The sequence below is a fragment of the Populus euphratica genome, unplaced genomic scaffold (genome assembly GCF_000495115.2).
Source record: "Populus euphratica unplaced genomic scaffold, PopEup_1.0 scaffold115.1, whole genome shotgun sequence".
Lineage (NCBI taxonomy): Eukaryota > Viridiplantae > Streptophyta > Magnoliopsida > Malpighiales > Salicaceae > Populus > Populus euphratica.
This window is the reverse complement of record NW_011500006.1, coordinates 375,860-399,510: the sequence shown is the minus strand read 5'-3', so window position 1 is coordinate 399,510 and position 23,651 is coordinate 375,860. Positions and strand designations below refer to the sequence as shown.

Genomic DNA, 23,651 nt, shown 5'->3' with positions numbered 1-23,651 from the left:
GTTCAATTTTCAAAAATTTAATTGTTTTTTGAAGTATTGTGACTTGAAAATACATTTAAAAAAATATTTTTTAAATTTATTTTTAACATCAAAACAATATAAAAACATTAAAAAATTAATTTAAAATAATATATATAAACATTCCCAGATATATTGTGTTCTACCATGATTCGGCTGTGTAGATCATGAAGCTATTCTTGAAATAGGTTCACTCATTTGATGTGCAAAAATCATTACTTGTAGCATTTTTTGATGTGACAACATATTTTACAAATATACTCTTAACATCTGCTCTTAATTTCTTTAAATTTTATATGAGATAAGGGTGTGGGAATAAATTTTAAATTTTAAATTGTTAATTTTAAATTTGATAGGTAACCCTAGAGGTTTGATTTAAAAGAGATTATTTCCCATGTTATTATTTTAATTCCAAAACGAGGTTATAAAAAAGAAATTTCTCCTAACCATTTCAATCGGAGTGTAATTACCCATTAATGACCTGACTAAGAAAAGATTTATTAATTAGCCTAAAAAATCATTTTAAAAAAATAGCCATGCAATGATTAATGAATTGAAAAGTCAAAGAAAATACAATATACATTAAAGCTGACTTTTATGTGCCCTAGTGATCGTTCACAAATTATTAATTACAGTTAAAGCAATATCTTATCTTAATTACTTTAAAATATTTGTATCTTTAATTAATTAGCATAACATTACGATGGATTTAACGTCTTATATATATACAATTTATATTTAAAAAAAACCAAAAAGCAGGATGATAATCCAAGTATTTTTTGGCTTAACTTGTATATAAGTTTAGCAACTACGTTCTAGAACTCAACATTTCTCTTAACCCAAATAAAATAGAACTGATAATTTTTTTTAGGTCTTCTATTAAGTTAAAAGACTCTATTTTTTTTCTTCTCAAGACTCTTAATGTGAAATATTAGGTTCAAGAATACTTATCTTTCTCACCTGTAAATATATAAAAGTATTTAAAACATTATACCATTTATTGATTATTAGTGATGTGTAAGTGATATTTATATATAAGAGATATTTTTGTCATGGCTTTTTTGTTGTTGTTAGTACTATCAAAGAAAAATAACACTCAAGCCCCTCCCTTTCAAAAATATAATAACATTCATGAGTTATAAAGATTGTATAAATCCTTTAATGAAAAAAGGTTAACAATCTTTATTTTTTACCGTATATTTTTTTTAGACTCTCTCTTTAAAATATTATTTTTTTCTAAAAAAAATATTTACTTAAATATCAGAGAGTCCACATTTCCATTAAAGAGGATCTTTTACATATATTAGCTACTAACCACCTTGACTTACCAGGTACTAGTCACCTTAGCTGGAAGAATGAGTCAAATTGTTAAAACCCATAGATTAACTAATTATCCAATACATAATTCCTATGTTTATGCTACTTTGATTCTTTAGGACATCATCATTGATGTTATCTAGAAGGATGAAATAAAAGGTCAATTCATTTAAAAAAAGTTATCAATTATTCTTCTATAACTATTTTTTTCTACATCCCTAATCATAATCAATGATAGATGATTATGATATGCTTTAGATGGAACATATTATAGACCTCCTTACAACTGCTAGCATAACTACTTTATCAAAGCACAAACAAATTTTCAATCAGGTTCATCTCCTTATAAAAATAGTGCTAGTCATTTAAACGGATACTCGAGCCCAACAAGCTTAATATAATAACTTAGAACCAATTTCTATCATAGGTTTTAGTGTTTTTCATGTTAAACTTGTATCGTGTTTAACACTAACATACCAGCCAAAAAAAGCTTCAAGAAGTTATAACATCACTAAACTAGGAAGGTGATGTGTATTTTTATGATCTCATTAATGATAACAATAAAGTTCCTTTAATAAGAAATACTACTTAAATGATTAAGAATGTTTCAAATCAACTTGGAAGATATTATCTGCGATAAATACTAAATGTACACTCTATGTTAATATAACTTTTTCTATTTGGTCGAGGACTTGGTGAGACAAACAAATCCAGGCTATATATTCTTGTCGACTTCATGAATGTTATTAGAACCTTAAAAGCTAAAAAGTTTTTCACAAGTGAAAATAGAGTGTTGATTCAAACCGTAAAACTTGTGAAGTCTCTTTAGCAACTATCCAAAGAAAAAAGAGTCAACTATCTAAAATATATTTAATAAAAAAACTTTATTATCTCCTCATTTGTGGAATTGAAACCGTGATCTCAATGGAAACTCAATACCCAAGTTATTAAGCTAGTTATACCTAAGAGGGTAATAAAATGTATCATAGTCAATGACGAAGAATGTAAGTTTTTTTATATGTGAATTAACTTGTTTAAAATAACAATATTTTAATTTTCTCCATGTGATGCTTAAGGGAAATGGTCTCATAACTCTTTTAAGGATGAGATGAACTCAATCTTTCTAGTGTAATTGTATAATTTACCTTGGAATAAATTAACTTAGTCTCTTTAGTGTGATTATAAACTTACATTGAAAGGAATTGACATGGTTTTTCTAATGTAATTGTATAACTCTCTAAAAATGAGATTGATACGACATCTCTTAAAGGCAATGGCTTTATAACTCTTCTAATGATGGGATGAACTCAATCTTTCTAGTGAAATTGTATAATTTATCTTAAATGGATCAACTCAGTCTCTCTCATATGATTGCATAATTTACCTTGGAAGTAATTAACATGGTGTCTCTCATGTGATTACACAACTCTCCAAGAATGGGATTAGCAAAGCCTCAATAATAAGGATTGATATGATCTTTCTAGTGCAATTATACAACTCACTTTAAAGGGATTGATTAATTATCTCAATAGGGCAATAACCTAAAACTTTCCACAAGGTTTATTTTGGTCTCTTTTATGTAATAACACTAATATCCATATAATGTCTTGGGATATCTCACCAACTCACTAGAGATTCATTTAAACAAAAGGATATACTTATTGCCTAAATCCCTTCTTGGTTCTGCAAGGGATGAATCCTACTAAGATTATGTAAAATTCAAAGTTTGATTCTTGCATAAATTTAAAATTGAGCATTGGACTTGTATAAACTTTTAAAAATATTTTTCTAAGTATAGGTGTTGGAATGCATACAAACTTTTAAAATTTCCTAAGGACTCTAGATCCTACATAAAAGTTTTACTATGGGTATTAGAACCATAAAAGACTATACAAGTCAACATAGAAATGAAATATAAAAATAAAGTTTTTATATGAAAATAAAAGGCGTTACACAAGGATAAATCTCGCAGGATTGAGGTTGTTTACAAGGATAAATATAGTTAAGGGTTGATCGTAGACATTTAGGGTAAGTTTCCCAGCTAGATATTCTCTATGTTGGGCAATTACAACCTTAGCAGAGAATATATCTACAAGATTAGGTAATGGGAGTGGATGAAAGGTAGCACTAAAGCTCATATGTATTCCATTTGATTAACTAAAAAAATATATATTAAACATAGCAAGAAGGATCTTGTCCTTAGTCATTTTGGACAAAGTGGTAGACCCTCTAAAAAAAATTCTTGGAACCCTCTAGAAGAGTTCTTTAAAGCCTTCAATCATGCTTGAGAACCTTGGGCTTTTTTCTTGGCAACGAGAAACCCAGCCCTTAAGCCATCTTAGATAGCATTCACCACAAGGATTTCTTGTTTCAAGGTATCCACTTGGTTATAAACAACTTAAAGCTATTTTTTAAAGAAGCCCAGTTGAAGAACAACACCTTGTATTTGTATAGGCCACTATGAAACTCTTTAGTTTGGCCTCCACATCAATTTTCTCCTCTCTTAGCTGTTGGAAAGCGGTCTAGTTTATCATATATTTAACAATAACAATAACCTCCCTTGGTTCCCCTCATCCATCTATCGTCTTTTAAAATAGGTGTACATCATGAAAGTTTTCCAAAGACAATATTGTTAAAAACAATGGTCATAAAGCCAAACTAAAAGGTTAAACAAAAAAGTTTCTATATTAAAAGCTATTTATCTAGTCAAGGTCAAATGATGATTATAGCTCTTATCAGACATCATTAAGAGGTCTCAAGAAATGGTAAGAATCCTCTTTAGTTGCCTCGCCACTTTAAGGTTTGACCTTCTACTAACAATAGCTTCCATGAACTACCTTTCATCCATATTTAGGGTGGGGAAATTTAAGGAAGCTCAACTAAGAGTGATATTGGAAAAAGCATCCTCAAAACTCTACTTTGCTTCCTCAAGAATAACCCAAGTAAAGGGCTTATCAATTGTAGCCTTTGCAGATAATGTTGGAAGTGGAGGTAGATGAAATGCCACCATTTAAGCTTTTATAGTCAATATTGGAATACCAATCTCTACAGGGGTGAAAAATTTTATTATTTTAAAGTGGGTAGCAGCGCCTGTAACACTAGTCTCTATAGGGATGAAAATTCTCTTTCTTTTAAAGTGGGTAGCAACACCTATAACTACTTTAGAAGGTTTAGATTTATCTGACCCCAGGTGAGGGGGTATGACTACCCTTACTTATAATTTCTACAGGAGTCCTAGTTCCTGTCATTATATCATCAAGAATAGGGATTTTATCTATAATAATAAGATCATCCTCCATCTCTTCTCTAGTCTTTCTTCTACTCAATTTAAAAGACATAGATCCTTTTTAAATCTCCTTTACAGACCTTTCTGAAGTTTTTCTTTTTCTTTTAGCTGTTAGTCTTACACCAAAACAAAGTTATCAATGAACTGAGATGTATAAAAAAAATAAAGGGTAAGAAAGCTGTATATTTTGTAATATAGCTTGATAATGCCATCTAGCCATCTTATTGACGTCGTACTCGATTAAGGTCGATGTCAATGTAACATATGTTTTCTTCTCATATGAGCTCATATAAAACCTACTATTAACATCAAAGGGAGGTACCCTCCAATAATAAAAATAACCCCACATTCATTGCATTCTATTTTTAAGGCTAACTAGCTCATTACACCTTATTATTAACCATTTTGCCCTCCATTTCTTGACATGGACAAGCTTTCTCTATAAGGTTTTCTTTATGGCTTTTATGGATCTGTTAGTGAAGGCAAAGAATCTACACTTGCCATTGCTATTATTGATGCCAGCAACTAGATGGTAACAAGCTCTAAAGACATTAATTATAAGTTTGATTATGATGAGCTTAATAAACTTATCAAAAATGGATAAGATATTCACCCATTAAAGTGCTATTGGCTTGAACCTAACTTGCATACCCTAACACATATAAGCAAAAAGGGGTTGTAATTTCAAATTAACCCCAAGTAGAGCCTAAGGTCAACTGACTAATATGTTTAGCCTCATTAGAGATTTAAGTTGTGTACTCTTTTATCTAGATTATTAACAAACTTTATGTCTTCTATACCTAGAGTGCTAAAGGCATCATTCTCGAAGGCCTGGACAACATTTTTCTTCCCTAAAGTTCCCTAATAATGGTTAGAGAAAAGTTTCTCTTACGAGGATAACTACTCTCCCTCTACCACATATAGATGTTGGGATTCCACCTCCTCTAGTTCTGGGGCCATTTTTGATGGACCTTTGTCCCTTGCTGCTTTCTTTAATTTCATGTTAAAACACGAACTCTTTACTAAAGACAAGAACATCTTTGTTTCTATAAACAAATCTGACTCTTTTTTGGTTTATTTTTATGATTAAAGTAAAGAAAAAAAGAAGAAGTCTTTGGTGAAAAATATCTAGAATGACAATTTCTTCTCGAATTAGAGCAAAATTGCCTCAAAGATTTTTTTAACAAAGCTATTTTTGAGAAATTATAGAAAGTGAAAGAAAAAAAAAAGAACAGTTAGGGCTATAAAAGAAACACCTTTTCACCCTCATTGTTGGATGAATAATGTTTTATATCATATTAAATCTTTAGAAATTTGTTCAATTGCTACATTAAATGGACATCGTTGTTTTGTTTTCTAAAAGATATCTTTTTTTTTTAATAAAGATAAGTCACTTTGTCAGCTCTTTTAGATAAGGATAAGACTCATGGCCATAAAGAATCTTGAAATTTTTTGCAAGACAAATCTCATGGAAAAGGTAAAAAAATCTCTTATTCATAGAACATACAACTCTTCAGTAAAAAGACTTTCATAAAAGATGATAACCTTTCAAAATATTTACGTATTAAATACGTAAAAACTTGGTGAGGTATTAATGGATCAACGTGTTTTATATATGTTATTTTGCCTAAAATCCATGTTTAAAATGGCCATAAACAGGGTGATAAGCTAACATCCACGGGCTCAACTACGTGTTAAGCCCACGTATATATAAATTTGGTAAACTATAGATCCAACATCTTAGAGCTTTGCATCTTGCATAACCCAAATGGATATAGAGTTGATGATCTTTCTAAACTTCATATTAGGTTACAAGTATCATATTAGGTTATAAGACTTCACTTGTTTTTTTTTTTTTCTCATGATCTTTAACATAAAATGTTAAGGTTAAAGATATTCATTTATTTATACCTCTAGATTTATAAAAGTCTTCAAAAGACCTTACCACTTATCCCTGAATAATAATATGTAAAGAATATTTATCTCTCAGTAATATATGTGTTAGTGATATTTTCTCTCAGTAATGATATTAGAGCAAGATGGTACTCCAACATCTTATTTCTATTATAAAAAAATCTTATGAATTATAAAAACCTTATGAATCTTTCAATGAAAATAGGTTCATAATTCCTATTCATTATTGTATATTTATTTTTAAAGTATTTTTTTAAAATATCATTATTATTTATCTTAAAACCTTTTATAGATACCAACCACTTGACTACCTTAGTTTATTAGACATCGACCATTAACTACTTTAACCATAAAAAATAAAATAAAATATTAAAATCAATAAATTAATCAACATATAAGCATTTAAAAAAAAATAGTACATCATCATATGCAATGTCTATTCATATAATCACTCCATTAATATTACGTTGGATTACGCTTGCTCACAAAATAAATAAAAACTTTGTAGATCACTTGATAATAATAATAATTTATAGCTACACTATCTTTATTCTTTGCCCCGTTTATCTCTCAAAATAAAATAACCAACCCACCAACCAAAATTTATTGATCCCTGGGCACAAAACCGTAATTTCCTCCTCAAATCGCAACCAAACAGGAGGGAGAAACTAACCCAAAATGCCTTTTTCCTTCTACTTGTTTACAAAGGATTCTTCAAAACCAACCCTTTTTTGAGCTGAAAATCAGGACCTAAACGTGATATCCTGTCATATCCGAATCCGAAACACACACACCAATTCCCAAAACCGACACCGTTTCAGGTCGCGAAAATTCTTCTATAAATATGACCCTTCCCCTTTCACTGTCAAATAACAATTGCACTTTCTGATTTCTCTTGCGAGGCTATTCTAGGGTTAGGGCTTTTATCTCTCTCCCAATATGTCAGAATCAAAGAAAATCACTCTCAAATCATCTGATGGCGAGACATTCGTCGTCGATGAAGCGGTCGCTGTGGAGTCACAAACCATCAAACACATGATTGAAGATGACTGCGCCGATAACGAGATCCCGTTGCCAAACGTGACAAGCAAGATTCTTGCTAAGGTTATCGAGTACTGCAAGAAACATGTGGAAGCTGGTTCTGATAAGGAGAAGAATGTTACAGGTGTTACTGAGAAGGATGAGTCTTTGAAGAGTTGGGACACCGAGTTTGTCAAGGTTGATCAAAATACCCTCTTTGACCTCATCCTGGTAAGGGCTCGAGTTTCCTTTTTGACCCTTTTTTTATATTTATTAATTTGTCCTTGTTTGAGTTTTCTTCCTGGTATTTTGTTTGAGGATTTTTTTCCTATTTGGTTTTGTGGAAAATATTTATAAAAAAAACGAAAATTTTTATTGAGTTTCTAGGGATTGTGTTTTATGCTAAGACAGTTTTTTTCTCTTTTTTTTTTTTTTGCCTGTTTGCTTTCAACTATTATTAGTTTATGACTCCCTTGCGCTAGTAAGTGTGGAAAGAAGGATCTTTTGTTTTTTAACTTTTTGATTCTTTTAGATCAAATTTGATGTGAAATTTGGAGGGAAATAAGCCTTATGTTTGTCTCCTGCTTCAATGTATAATTCAATAAATTCATGGCGGTTGAGCTTTGACGGCATGCTTATGGCAATCGAATTAATAGTTTGGTATATGTGGGTCAGTTGCCATATATCTGTATTTGAATACTCTCGTCTGAGATTAGCCTTTTTTAAGCTGTTGCTGGTTATCATTCTCTGTGTATTTGTTTGTTATGCGTACACTGTATGTGAATTACCATGGCTAACTTCTAATGTTGTTTTCAGGCAGCTAACTACCTGAACATCAAGGACTTGCTAGATTTGACCTGCCAGACTGTGGCTGACATGATCAAGGGGAAGACTCCAGAAGAGATTCGCAAGACATTTAACATCAAGAATGACTTCACTCCAGAGGAAGAGGAGGAGGTGCGCAGGGAGAACCAGTGGGCATTTGAGTGACAGTTCAAGCTGTCCTCACAATGTTCATACTATGATAGGAATGTTATATAAATTGCTATGCTGCTCTTTTATTTTCTCTAGCTAGTAGTAAGTTAATGTCTAGTTTTAAGGTCGAGGTCTTTTCACAGACTGGTGAAGTATTGCTTCAGACTTCCTCCCTATGGAGCTTAATTGAAGTTTGTCAGCGAAACTCTTTCTCATCACAACATGATCAGGTTTTATGTATGCAATTCATACTTAATCTGTCCTTGCTTAATTGATGCCTATGAATTGTCGTGCATTTTATCAAACAGCAGTTTCAACTATGTCGAATGCCAAGTTATGATTTACCTAAGCAACTCTTTGTTCTTTGTAATATGTGTCCGCGCCCATGCAGATGACTCTGTCATTGCAATGATTTAGCAACTTAGTTTTTACTCATCATGTGGTTTCGTCCATTTATGGCTTGTGTGTGTAAAGCTCTAGCTAAAGCTGCTGCTTTTTTTTATGGCTAAAAGGTTTTTAATACAAGTGAAAACCGAATAATTCCAATGGATGCTGGCAAGAAAACAAAGTGCAGGGAAACAAGCTGTTTAGCAGAGGCTCAACAACAATCTTGAGCATATTGTAGCTCGGCCTGCCCAGCCGATTTTTTTTCTTAATGTTTCTACATACCTTGCCTCTGGGGTCCATTCAGGGCAAAATTTCGGTGAGAATATAAGACATCTCCAATCAGTGAAACGCACCATTTCAAGATGCGAACAGAGAAACAATCCTTTTCATATCATTGTGATAAAACGTGGGATCTTCTTGGCTCCAATGCAATGTACCTTCAAACATTATTCATTTGCACCGGTGAAGTCTCAACTCCTATAGTCAATCACAATATCGCTAAAATCTTGTTTTTAACATATATATAAAAGCGATAGATAACTTTGTCCTAATAACGACACTTCATCGTGAAGAAGAATTTTATTTTTTTACGGAATGTTATGAATTGTGATCATATACAGGTGATGAATTTTATTTTTTTACGGAATGTTATGAATTGTGATCATATATAGGTGATGAATCTCTACGGGGTTAATTTTCTTCTACTTCATGTAGTTTTGCTTGTTCAGGAATCAATTTACGGAACGTCAAATCCAAGAATGAGAAGAGTAGATAGAAATCAAGTTTTTCTTCATGACAGGTTGTCATTATTAGGAAAAAGTTATCTATCGCCCTATGTCTGAGATTGGATCACAGCAGCACGGTTGTCACTGGATTTGTACTGCGGGTTCCGCCAAGTCTGAAAATGAAAAATCATGAAAAATTAATCAGTTGAATAGAATAGTAAAACTCAATTATTATATAATTAATGTTAACGAATAAAAATTAAAAAAATTAATAAACTTGGATGAATTAATAAACCTTACAGAACACATAATTAAAATAATCTAATAAAAAAAAGTATATAAAAATTAATTTTTAATAAATCAAATGTTGAATAATGAAATTGAAATAAATCAATTTAAAAAATTCAAAAAAAAATTAATGTGTGTTAACTTTTGAAATCAGTAACTTTGATTATAAATCTGATATTAACCTCATAACAATAAAAAAAAACTGACTCAACTTGGGTTAACATATAAACTCATATCATGGATACATAATCAGGATAACCTAATATAAATAAAAGAAAAAAGATATAGGAAGATCAATTTAAAGTAAATTAAATGTTGAAAGATAAGATTAAAATAAATTAATTTTTTTTAGAATAAACTAAAAATATAAAAATCAACCTATATTAACCTTTAAAAACAACAACTTTAGTCATGAATTTCAGATTAATTCTTTTGAAGACAAATGGTAAAAAAATAAAAACTAAAAACAAATCAATAAAAGAAAAAACAAATCAACTTGAACAAACTTTTTAAATTTAGTTAAATCTCTAAAATTCACAATTCGTTAAATTCTTGTTTTATATTTAATTAAAAAATTTAATTCTCATTCAATTTAATTTTAAATAATGAATAAAATTATATATCAAATTAATAATTTTACCATAAAAAAATAAAATAATCAATCTAATCTAATATAATTTATAAAATATAATTGTTTTGCAGTGAAAAAATCATCTTGTCCATGATAGCTAGTTACAAGATTCAATGACCAAGGAACAATTTTATTATTATACTATTACAATAAATAATATTTTGTCGGACATTAACTTCGTTCCACTTTATTTTTTAAAAGAAATTAATTTTAATTAAGCATAGCGAACCAATATCTATTGAGCACTGTAACATAAAATATAAAATTATAAAAAAAATAATTCTTTTGAGAAATCTGTAACATAAAATATAAAATTATAAAAAATTGATTCTTTTGAGCAATATATATATTATAATTATCAAATATGACTCAGGGGTTAATCTAGCTAAGGGGTTAGGTTTCAACGTTCATGGATTAATTCAGATCAACCCAAAAAAATTAAAAAAATATTTAAATTTTTAATATTTCACATGAAAAATATAAGAAAAAATTCATATGAATATAAGCTATATACATTGTAAATAATAAAATTTTAAAAAATATTTTAAATTTTTTTATTACATATTAAAAAACATAATTTCTTGAGAACATAGAGTATATATACAAAATGACTCCAAATCCCACATTAAAAAAAATAAATAATTCTTGAGAATCTAAAAGTATATATATTAATAGGTTTTAAATTCTAAAAAAATATAATTTTTTTCTCAAAAACATAAAATATATATATTAAAGGGTTTTAAATTTTATATTAAAAAAATAAAATATTTTTATAATATTTATATAATAAACTTTAAAAGTATTAATAACAAAGAAAATATAAAAAAAACTATATTTAAAAATAAAAATAAAATTTTACCTAGATTCGTTTAGGTCATGGTTCAATCTACCTAGTTTAGTCGAATTATTATATTAGCTGATATTTTAATATTTCTGAACCGATCAAACCATTAAATCTATTAGAATTTAAATTTATGTATTAGATTAGCTCAAGTTTAATAATTATAATATATATATATAAAAAAAATCACCTGTAGAATTATTAGTTATAGAAAGTAATTCTAAAAATAATTATTAATGTAAGGTTCGGTAATTAAGCAAAGATTTGACTTTTGGTAATGCGTGCCATGCTGTAAAAAGATACGATCTCTTCTTTGTTGTTTTCCGAGGCCTTCGATCCTATTGAAATGGCTGTCACATCCTAATAATAAGAATTTAACTATTCCTTTGTTATTAACTCTATAAATAAAAATTTAATTTACAAATTTATATATCAAAATTTGACACTCGTAATCAATTTCAAATACTCAAACTTTTAAGTTTGAGATGAATTTACACTCGTAATTTAAAGATTGAACAATTAATTTTATTATTGATTAAAAAATTAATTTTAAAACTATTAAATTTTATTAATTGATATTAAAAATAAAATTATAGATAAGTGGTATATTTGTTTTTTTATTTATTTCATGGTCTAGGTCATTTTCCATTATTTTTATTCTAAATTTTATTTATTTGAATTTATAAACATTTAAATTTGTAATAACTATTTTAAATTTATATTAAATTAATTTATTTTTAATTATTTTTGGTCTTATTTAATATATTTTTAAAAATTATTAATGATGAGGTTATCAATTAATATAGTTTATTGGTATATTTTAGATAGTTAAAAAATAATTACTGTAAATATTACTATTACTATTTATTATTTAACATATTAAATTCATCAAAAAAACACTAATGAACTAAAAAGTTTATTGATATAATATTATATTCAACTATAAAAGTATATATAAAAAATAAAGTGGGTAAAGTATTTTTTGAAGTATTGTGTACATCAATAAATTTATTTATAAAATTACTACTAAAAATCATAAACTACAGGCGATAATTTTATTTTTTTGATTTGATTATTTCCGTTCACCATTACGTGCAGAAACGCACTAGCTCGACCAGGAAATTCTTATCCTACCCCTGCTTTTGAAAAATGTAGAATCTGACCGTTGCACGCTTTCTATTTCCCAAGGGAGAGTGTCCTGTTCCGACACGTAACTTTTCAGACAATTCTCGGAGAGATGTGTGCCAAATCAAATCAAGTTGACTAAAATAAATAAATAAAAAACCAACAGTTTATTTGAAAGACAGAACGCCATACAAACAGCCACGCAACCAGAACGCATCCAAGGGAAGTAAGAGAGCGATGCCGTAAAGAATATAATTATTATTTCCTCATTAATATTTAATGAAAATTTAAAACAACGTGGGGTTGCCACCGAAGAAGAAGACAAGGAATATATGATTAAAATTTAAACCAGTACCGCCTTTGGGCGAGGAACGACAGAAGGCGAGGGTAGAAAAAGAGTGCCAGAGGATAAGCAAGCAATGTGAGGGGAGCAAGAAGCCAATGAATTCATATATACGTGTCCATTATCTAGGGTGGTGTGGTTGTGCGGTCCAACCGAATTTATAAATTTTTTTAAAAATATTTTTTAATATATTTTTAAATTAAAAATAATATTTATTATATTCCCCTACATGTCAAAGTTATATTTTTAAAACTAAGTCAAAACTCATAAAGGAATTAGAAATAAAAAATAATCAGACGGGCACTTATTAATCTTGAATTCTATTAAAAATTGATCAATTGATCCCTCCCACGAATCCCTATATTTTTTGCCAATTTTTTTATTCCGGTTCAAGATGGATGGATAGAACCCTAATACCAACTCTCACTTTGCTTTTCTCTGCTTGTACTTGTCCATCTTATTTTAGATTTGATTAAAGATTTGTTTAAGGTCATGGTAATGATTATAGTTTTAAATATTTTTTATTTAAAAATATATTATAATAAAAAAAAAATTAAAAAAATTATTTTTGATATTAGATATTAAAATGATTTTAAACATATATAAAAATTTAATTTTAAATAAAAAAATTCAAAATTAAAAAAAAATCGTGTTCCAAAAGCAATTGATAAAAGTTCTGTTCATTCTTCTTCAAAGCACCAAAAGTACACATCACACCATTTTTAATAAAAACCTTGACCCAATTATGTTCATCAAATCCAACGGCCAATTCTATTTCTGGATCCATCAAACAACATAAAAGACAAGAACATTTTAAGTCAGTCCTCTGTTTTACACGCCTATAGGAACACCACACTGTAAGATTACAAACATGCCCTTATAACCCGCTTCGGAAATCAGGGTCCAGCTCCCATGTCTCCTCCTCAGTTTTTCACTTGTTTTTTTTTTTTTGCTTCATTCATATGTAATATTCATGAAAAAAACACACGCGATTCTTCCTGATTATTCGAAGACCGTTCCTTTAAAAAAAAAAAAAACAAATAAAACCTTTTGTAATCTTGCGATTGTATCGTGGTAATCTTTGTTTTTTGTTGGGTAGTTTTTGACGGATTGTAGCTGCTGAGCCGCTATTATGTGGAGGTGAGCTCGATCAATTTGAAGCTACTTCGTCTTTTTTTCTTTATTAATTGGTGAGTTTTTTGGCATTAATTATTTGGTTTTATTTTTATTGTTTAATGATTATTAACTTCTTTTGGTATTGATTGATGTATAGTGAAATTTTGATGTGAAATAAAAGATTGGTTCTAATCATGTGTTATGTTAATGAATATGCGTTTTTTTGTTTGATTAGATTGCAAATATTAGTTTAGGAAATGGGATTTTTTAAAATCTTTTTATGAGTTATGAAAAAATCAGCGCTGTTTGTGTAGCATAGTATTGTTTTTGTTATTGCATTTGAATGGCAGCCCACCTGCCGATTTTTATTTTACAGTATAATGGCTTGAGCTTCAGGGCAGTTTTTGAATGAAAAAAGAAGCAAACTTCTTATTGTATATGAGCTGGTTGTAGTGTTAAGAAACTATTTTGAGAAAGAAGGTGAGGGTTTTGAATTACATGCCACGTTACGGATTTTTTTAAGGAATTTGTTTTGGTGGTAAAACTTTTTCGATATGTGTTCTCAGCTAGAAAATATGCAAAATGAAAGTAGTTCCAAAGTTAACGGGTTTGTCGATGGTGGTGGTGATAAAAACAGCTTGGATCAAAGTGGTTCTATGGCAAATGGGTTGGTTTGTGAGTTGAAAGTTGATAGTGAAAACAATATTAAAAAACTGGATGAGGTTGTTGGGAACTTGAATAATGTGCCATATATTTATGGACAAGATATTGTTAGACATAAAATGCACAATGTGGTTGGGGTAGTGAGTGAAGTTGCTGTTGAGTCAGATTCAGATGGAAGTATTATGGATGATGATGATGACGACGACGACGATGACAATGACGGCGAAGATGAGTGTGATGTTGATGAAGATTCTGGCAATGAGGGAGCTGATGGTGATGGTAATGATAGGAGTGATAATTATAAGAGTGAAACTCTTCAGACTGATCAGGTTCGGGTAGTTTGGATGGGTGATGTTAAACCAGCTCAACATGTCAATGATGTAACTGTCATTGATCGAGGATTCTTACACGGGGACTATGTTGCATCTGCTTCAGATCTGACAGGGCAAGTGGGTGTTGTGGTGGATGTTAATACCTCTGTTGATTTGTTAGCTCCTGATGGATCCGTTAGAAAAGATGTTTCATCCATAAATTTGTTGCGTGTTAGGGAATTTTCTGTTGGTGATTATGTGGTCTTTGGTCCCTGGTTAGGCAGAGTTGATGACGTTGTAGATGATGTGACTGTGTTATTTGATGATGGTTCTGTGTGCAAAGTAAAGGGGGCTGAGCCACTGCATCCAAAACCAATTTCCAAGGGTATCTTTGAGGAAGATGAACATTTTCCTTACCATCCTGGCCAGCGTGTAAGGGCTACCTCATCATCAGTTTTTAAAAACTCTCGGTGGCTATCAGGCTTGTGGGAAGCTAATAGATTGGAAGGTACTGTTACTAAAGTTACATCTGGATCAGTTTTCATTTATTGAATAGCTTCTGCTGGCTATGGACCTGATTCTTCAACTACCCCTGCTGAAGAGCAGAGTCCAAAGAACTTAAAACTGCTGTCTTGTTTTGCACATGCAAGTTGGCAAGTGGGTGACTGGTGTCTTCTCCCATCATCTGTTGCTCAATCATCTTCTGTTACTTTAGACAAGGATTTATTGAAGTTGGGAATCCATGACCCAGCCAAATGTGAATTAGATTCTAGTCAACTAGGAAATCGATGTGATTCAGAAGGAGTTGCAAATGAGGAAGTAGATGATACAAATGGATCAATGGCAATTGATCCAGTAACAGCACCGGATGGAAATGTAGCCATTATTGCAAGTAATGAATCTAGCTCTTCTGGTAGTTCAACATCAGTTTCAAAGGTGCCTGCCCATTGCAGAAAGATACATAAAGTTTTAATCAGAAGAGAAAAGAAGAGAAAAAAAAAAGAGAAAGGTTTTGAAAGAGCCCTTTTGATTGTCAACACCAGGACAAGGATCGATATAGCATGGCAGGATGGAGCTATAGAGCGCAGGCTGAATTCTACAACATTGATTCCAATTGATAGTCCTGGTGATCATGAATTTGTTGCTGAACAGTATGTTGTGGAGAAGGCATCTGATGATGTTGATAACTCATTTGAATCTAGACGTGTTGGTGTTGTTAAAAGCCTTAATGGAAAAGAGTGAACAGCTTGTGTGAAGTGGTTAAAGCCAGTTACCAGGGCAGAAGATCCTCGCGAGTTTGACAAGGATGAAATTGTAAGCGTGTATGAGCTGGAGACTCATCCAGATTATGATTATTCCTATGGGGATGTAGTCATTCGATTATCCCCGGTTTCTGTCTCTGATCAAACCACCTCTGATTTGGAAACTACTGGGGAATCAAGGCAGCAAAGTGGACAAAGTGAGATTATGAATACACAAAAGTGCTTAGGACATAAGAAAGGAGAGGATGCACCCAGTAATGATGTTTCTATGGACTCCTCAGATCTCTCTTGGGTTGGGAATATATCTGGTCTTAGGAATGGTGATCTCGAAGTCACATGGGCTGATGGGATGGTTTCGATGGTATGCTTATGAAGCTTTTTTCTATAATTTTTTCTCAGTTTCCATTTTAAATTATCAAAAGTGGTATGCAATCAACTCTTGTTCTTGGGTATCTTCATGACTCAATTACTTTGATTCCTGCAACTCCTTCCCATGAAACTTTTTGGTGCAAAGAGCTGGGAGGATCCTTTCTATTTTTGAATTCTGCTCGACAATATAGGAAAGATAAAATACTCAACTTCTATAGTTTCTTATGATGATGTATAGGCCCAATAGTTTGGTTTGATGAATTTGTTGCTCGGTTTGTTATTAGGTTGGACCTCAAGCAATTTTTGTGGTTGGTCGAGATGACAATGATGATTCAGTTTCAGCTGGGAGTGAAGTAAGTGAAGCTGCAGCTAGTTGGGAAACAGTTGATGATGATGTGAGGGACACTCATGATTATACTCAAGAGGTGTGTATCCATTTGAAACTGTAGCATGCCATTGTTAAACACAATGGTGACTACAACCGTAATGGTTAATCAGGGTAACATATGAGTGGGTCATAGGATGGGACCTAGCTTTAACGCAATGGTGACTACAATCGTAATGGGTAATCAGGGTAACATATGAGTGGGTCATAGGATGGGACCTAGCTTTCATAATATATCCTTGGCTGGGAAATATTTGTAAAAAGTAGGTCTGTGAAGTTTGATTGTGTGAGCATTAATCAATTAATGATATGCTTACACTTTTTGTTTTTTAGATTTCAAGGAGAGGCATAGAAATTGAAAAGAAACTATGAAGCTTATGTAGATTCTTGATTTCATTATCTTAGTAATGAACCCACAATTCACCACTTGAAATATAGGATTCTATGAATATAAAGTCATGCTGATATGGAGTGAGCAGTAACGTATAGGATCTAGGCTGTACACATAAATTTTGTTTTAACCTTTAACCTTGCTTTTCTCGGAATCTCTTCGGCAGCATCAGTTACTTTATCTTAGACATAGGAACATCGCATGATTGGTTCACCCATAAACAAATGCTAGATAATTAATGTCATTGGATTAACCATTCTCACATGAATTGAACATTCCTTAGGTATACTCTTATTAGATTGGAAAGATATTTATTTTTCAGTAACTGATGATAGTATCTGTTGTTCAGGCAGTTGTGCTGCAAGATGCAACTGGCATGAACTCAGAGGAGGAAGAGAGTGTGGAGAATTATAGTTCTGGAAGGAATGCAGCACTTAATTTTCCACTCACTGCACTTGACTTTGTTGCAAGATTGGCCACTGGAATATTTTCATGAGGTCAGAAAAATATCGACCCAGATTTTTCAGGCTACCAAGGTGAAAACAAACTGCATTATCAGGGAACAAACTGTATTTCTGAAGAAAAAGATTCCAGTGATGAGTCCAGTGCTGAAAAATCTAATGTCAATAATAACTGTGGTATGCAAAATATCAATGGAAAAGACAAACATGTGTCAATGGAGGACCTAGGATCATCAAATGCAGAAGAAACTTCATGCAATTTAACCACTGAAAAGTCAAATGCCATGACATGTTCTGAGGCTTGGATTTACCACTACTTCAAACATTTTGACACAGCTGAAGATCCTCTGGACCATCATTTTCTTGATTCAAATAGACTGGTATGATGTGCGATTATTGCAATTTACAATTGTTCATTCTTCTGAACATAGGAGACTTAAATAAATAGGCAGACTTTCACGGGCATTGAAGTAAACTCTTTCTCTCAGTTGATTTTGACATTCTTCAAATTCTCTTAGTAATAGACAACAGTGCAATGATTACCTCTTTTCTCAAGGTCTTTGAAGTGTTCATGTTTTTACTCTTATCACCTCATGGCAACAATCAAGAAATCTAAATGTCTGAAATGTGCTGTGATATTTTTTAATATTTTCTCATGCATTGAAGTTGACAGATAAAAAATGGAAGGAAGTGGCTTATGAAGGTTCAACAAGACTGGAACATCCTCCAGAACAACCTGCCAGGTTTGAGTAGTTCAGTTTATGTAAAATTTTATGCTATGTTCTAGAATATCTAGCTAGCAATTTTTGGTCTTCCCATAATTTTTTTTTAACAGACGAGATCTACGTATGGGTTTATGAGGATCGAATGGATCTCTTAAGAGCAACAATAATTGGGGCATATGGAACACCTTACCAAGATGGACTCTTCTTTTTTGACTTCCACTTCCCACCAGAGTATCCTGATGTCCCTCCTGTAAGATGTACTAATCTCAATAATTGGTCTTTGGTTTTAAGGCTATGTTCTGATTTTGTATTGTTTGATGCAATTGGCCTTCATTTTGACCTTGAATAAGTTGTTCATGATTCTATTTTGTGTGTTCTATGTGATGTTGCAGTCAGCATACTACCATTCTGGTGGTTGGCGAATAAATCCAAATTTGTACGAGGAGGGGAAGTTGTGCCTTAGCCTTTTAAATACATGGACTGGCAGAGGAAATGAAGTCTGGCACTCGTCTTCTAGCATCCTTCAAGTCCTAGTTTCACTTCAAGGGTTGGTGCTAAATTCTAGACCATATTTTAATGAAGCTGGATATGATAAGCAGATTGGGACAGCTGAAGGAGAGAAAAAATCATTGTCATATAACGAGAATACTTTCTTGCTAAACTGCAAGACAATGATGAATCTTATGCGAAAACCCCCCAAGGTAATTTATTAATTCACAAGAATTACACTCCTTCCCACCTTTATTCATATTTTCTTTGTTTTTGTGTAAACATTCACTTTCGGTTCTTGGCAATCATTTTGGTTGACAAAGATGAAGGCAATGTTGTTTGAACAGATATGTCTATAATTACAACTGAGTAAAGAACTATTTTATTTTATCCTTTTTTCCTTCATAATTTTATTGGATTGGGACATTTTGCTAGACTAGATTATTTATTTGCTTTTTACTTGGTCAACAGTCCATATCTTTTCAGGCTTTGATCTGTACAAACAGGATTTTGTTCAGTTTTTTTGAGGGGAACATGATTTTTATTTATTGTGCTGCAGTTGTGCATGCATTACTTGGTAAAATATGCTCACTAATCACAATAATGTCTTGTTATATTAATACACATCAGGATTTTGAATGCTTGGTAAAGGAGCATTTCAGGAGGCGTGGTTACTACATTCTTAAGGCCTGTGATGCGTATATGCAAGGCAATTTAATTGGATCTCTCTCTCGAGATGGCTCTACAAGTAGTAAGGTAAGTTCCAATCTAACTTCGGTTGGTTTCAAGTTGATGTTAGCGAAGATTGTGCCAAAGCTTTACTTGGCATTGAATGAAGTTGGCGCTGATTGTCATGAATTTAAGCATCTGCTACAGTCATAAAATTATCTAAGTTGGTCTTTCAATATTTGGATCAAACCAGCAAGGTCATGGTGTTTTCTTTTTTGTTTTCCTATTCATTCATTGCCATTACTTTCAAATCCCAAGTACTTGTAATGTAAAAGTTTTCAGAAACATGAATTTGGCGTCAGAGGAATTCAGTGTCTATATTAATTTTAGGTCCTGGGGTATCTTCAGCAAATTAAGGCTCTTCATTTAATCATATGATTATTTGATCATGGGACACAACAGATCAGGTCATGGAAGCTATGCTTCTAACTTCTTGCTTTGACAATTTTCTGGTGCTTCGGGATCCAGAAGACAGGATTTTGGATTGACTTTTAAACTTGCTATTTTATTGAAATGATTTATTATATATAACTGAAGACAGAGCTTGCAATAATTTTATCTTTCAATGCTTAAGTTTTATCGCAAACAGAAGCAATGTTGTGCGGATTTTACTCAAGCTTAGAGGTGTATCCTTTGAAGAAGGCTTTTCGCTAGCGAAATATTTATTTAGTGCTAATTAATATGGTTTTGTGATGGTTCAATGGCTGGTGTTTTTTCTTCAGAAAGATGTTTGCTCTCTTTGTTCAGTTAAGGTTGAAATTAAAGGGAGGAAAGACTGTTGTCTAGCATCAGGAGTAAAATTGGTGCATAATACAAGCGCCAATCTGTTAACTGACAATCCACATGTGGCTTGGATGTGATCTGAACTGCCATTGTATAGGGTTTTCACCTGAAAATTCATCACATTTCGCGTTTCCCAAGATCCCAAAACAACCAGCGATTAAATTCAGCTGCTCTACTCCAAGATTTGTCTTGGTGACTTCGAACCAATCTAGGAAATCCAGATTCTGATGACGATCCTTGTGAGCTGCAAAACCAGCAGTAGACCACAAATCTTTAGGCACTGAGCAAGCTTTAAAAACAGCATCATTGTCTCCTGAATCGTGAAAATAAAATGAACACAAGGAATCTAAGTTCGAAAGACGATCCATCATGATTGGCAAAGGTAAAAGTCAATCATCATCACTTCAAATGGCAGTTTCCGTTGTCTCCGTTTTGCTCGAAGACATTAGAAATCAAACGAAGGGATCGAGATGTTCTTATTACGTATCCAGAATTGCCGAAATCATGTTCTATTCAGCTCAGAAAATAAAAGACGAGAGAATGGAGTGTGATCGACTTCATTATATCCTCCATCAAAGACTTTCTTAATATCCTCCCATCTGCAAACTTGTATACATTCATGCCCTTTATTTATTGAGAACAGTAAGAGAAAGACACAGCTACTTGAATTTTAAATCCAGAAAAATGCAGTGCTCCAACTGTCAAGCTTAGATTGAACTGCACAGTGCAGGCTGTGTTAAGTGAAGGCTGAACCATCTAGTTTTCATTACGCTTGCCTGACCACTCCAAACAAATTGTTGAATCATGAAGAGAATATTAACTCATTAAATTTATTGTGCATAGGTGAACTTCAAAACACAACACAATCATCATGGATAATATAGGGTAGCCCAAACCATAAAAAAATTAAATTTTAACTTATATTTTTAGTTTAATCTATTTGAACTTTTAATAGAGAATTTTTAATTAGATTTTATTTATTGGGTTATAAACTTAATTATTTGTTTTGGTTAGAGTTTTATTATTTATATGTTATTTTTTAAAATGTTAGATAATTTTAATAACCTGGAATAAAATTTGTAAAGTTAGAGACTTTTCCAACTCTATTCTTTGTCTTCTCCAGCCTTTTTTTTTTCCTGGCCTTTTCTTCTTAGCTTCTTATTTTCCTTTTTCTTTGGCTTCAAATCTGTTTTAACCTGCAGCACGTTCTTCAATCAGGGTCAAAACAGCTTAAAAGGTGACCAGAAGGGATTTTAATGAAGAAATCAACGTCAACAAAACAAGAAAATGTTCTAAACATTGCACAAGGTTTAGACAAGAAACTCATAATATCCTATTTGCATGATCACAGGCTTTAAAGTTACATACAAAAGTTTAAGTTTTTAATGTTCAAATAAGTCTATGTACGATACCACGAACAAGAATGTAGAAGGTGGTCATCAGCTCATGCCTATCTCCCATGCTTCTTATTCTACTGATAATCCCCCCAACAAGTGTTGGTAACAATCTGAATAAAAAATCAATCTTGAAGAAAACATGTAATCCCGAAATAGAATATGCCAAAAACAATACTCAATCAAATTTAACTAATTTCTCCCTATCATTTACAAACAACAAAAATCAACATGGTTTGACATTTAAATTATTATTACTGGAAACTTTAAAATACCATAATAAATCATTATTCCCACTTCAAAATTCATCAACTTGATCCTCAATTTCACCTTTTTTTTATATATATCATTCAACATTAACCAATACAGAAGGTACCAAATAGAGAGAAAATCACCTTTTTTTTTAATACCATTCAACATTAACCAATAGAGAAGGTACCAAATAGAGAGAAAATGAAAAGGAAAAGGCTAAAAAAACACAAATCAAGAATCATATACCTTTTTTTATTATTATTAACATGGATATTTGAATCTTCTTGCGGGTATCTTACTAATTTCATAAGCTCTATAGTTAACAATTATATAAATTTTTAATAATTCTAAAGTTTGCAAAACTCGAATAAATTAGCTCTATCATATACCTTTCTGGATAATGCCTCTACTACCAAAACAATAGCAAGAGGAGAAGTAACTGCAAAAGTTATAGGTACCCGTATTAGAAACAAAGCCTTGTTACATAGCACAGCAAGAGTCAAAGCTCTATTAATTGACACAACAAGCTTAGTCGTTTGATTCCTTTTCTTGTTCTCTTCCTCAGTAACCACCATCAATTTATTGTTAGAAATTTATTTTAATTAAATAAATTATAGATAAATAAAAAATTAATATCAAAGGATTTTTTATTTTTTAAAATTTAATTCTTGATTTATAATGGCTAATCAATAGTTAATAATAGTGGAAGTTAATTTTTATTAATTCTTTGGCCATTTAGCTTCTAAAATTCACAATTAAAAAAAAAGGGTTAAGGAAGAGTTTCTAACTTGTATTTTTCAAAAGAAATCACATTCTTTCTCATCTTATTTTTAATGTTTTCATTTCTTTTTATGTTTTTTGTTTTCCTTCTAAATCTAAAAATATTTGAGTTATACAATATTTGTTTCAAAAATCTTATTTAGAAATGCATCTAAACCAAGATAGTGTTGTTAGAATCTTGGGAGATATATTGCAAATATCATAAATGCACAATTAAAGAGCAATAAAGCTTTAAAGATAAATGATTAATCCTTAGCAATAATAAAATATTTATTAGTTTAAAATGCTTCAACAAGTAAATACCCTTCTTGTTTTAATTTAATAATAGTTAATTTTATTATTAGTATGCATGTTAAGTTTTATTGATTTTATATAAATTGCAAAAAAAAATATATATGTTTAGTATACATGTTAGAATTCTATTATTATTTTTATGTTGAAAGCATGTTTATCATTAATTATACTTTTACAAACTTATAGATTTAAACTTGTATAAATTCATAAGGTTTTACACCACATTCATGATTGATCAAAGCTAAGTGGGACAAACTCCATAATCAACTTAGACTTTTAAAAGTAAAATGTACGTGTAAAAATCGATGAAACACAAAATTACCAACAAAAATATATTGAATAGGTCACATACTTCTCCAGTACACTCAAATGGTATA

The 23,651-nt window shown here is 31.2% G+C and overlaps 2 protein-coding genes across 2 annotated transcripts; both read left to right on the top strand.

The window, feature by feature from the left end:
• Positions 1-7,390: 7,390 nt before the first annotated feature.
• LOC105141209 (SKP1-like protein 1A) lies at positions 7,391-8,895 on the top strand. Its single transcript, XM_011048371.1, has 2 exons — positions 7,391-7,786; positions 8,372-8,895. The coding sequence occupies exons 1-2, from the start codon at positions 7,475-7,477 to the stop codon at positions 8,543-8,545; spliced, it is 486 nt and encodes a 161-aa protein (XP_011046673.1). The 5' UTR covers positions 7,391-7,474; the 3' UTR covers positions 8,546-8,895.
• A 5,171-nt stretch (positions 8,896-14,066) lies between these two features.
• LOC105141208 (probable ubiquitin-conjugating enzyme E2 23) lies at positions 14,067-20,384 on the top strand. Its single transcript, XM_011048370.1, is given in 7 exon segments — positions 14,067-16,583; positions 16,876-17,016; positions 17,717-18,208; positions 18,502-18,571; positions 18,664-18,803; positions 18,946-19,254; positions 19,673-20,384. Coding segments are annotated over 7 exon segments (3,447 nt in total). The 5' UTR covers positions 14,067-14,540; the 3' UTR covers positions 19,925-20,384.
• Positions 20,385-23,651: the final 3,267 nt, after the last annotated feature.

Bases quoted from the DNA above. Each gene is read 5' to 3' on its own strand.
- LOC105141209 (XM_011048371.1), top strand. From the start codon at position 7,475: ATGTCAGAATCAAAGAAAATCACTCTCAAATCATCTGATGGCGAGACA. The intron at 7,787-8,371 runs GTAAGGGCTCGA...TGTTGTTTTCAG, and splicing joins CCCTCTTTGACCTCATCCTG to GCAGCTAACTACCTGAACAT.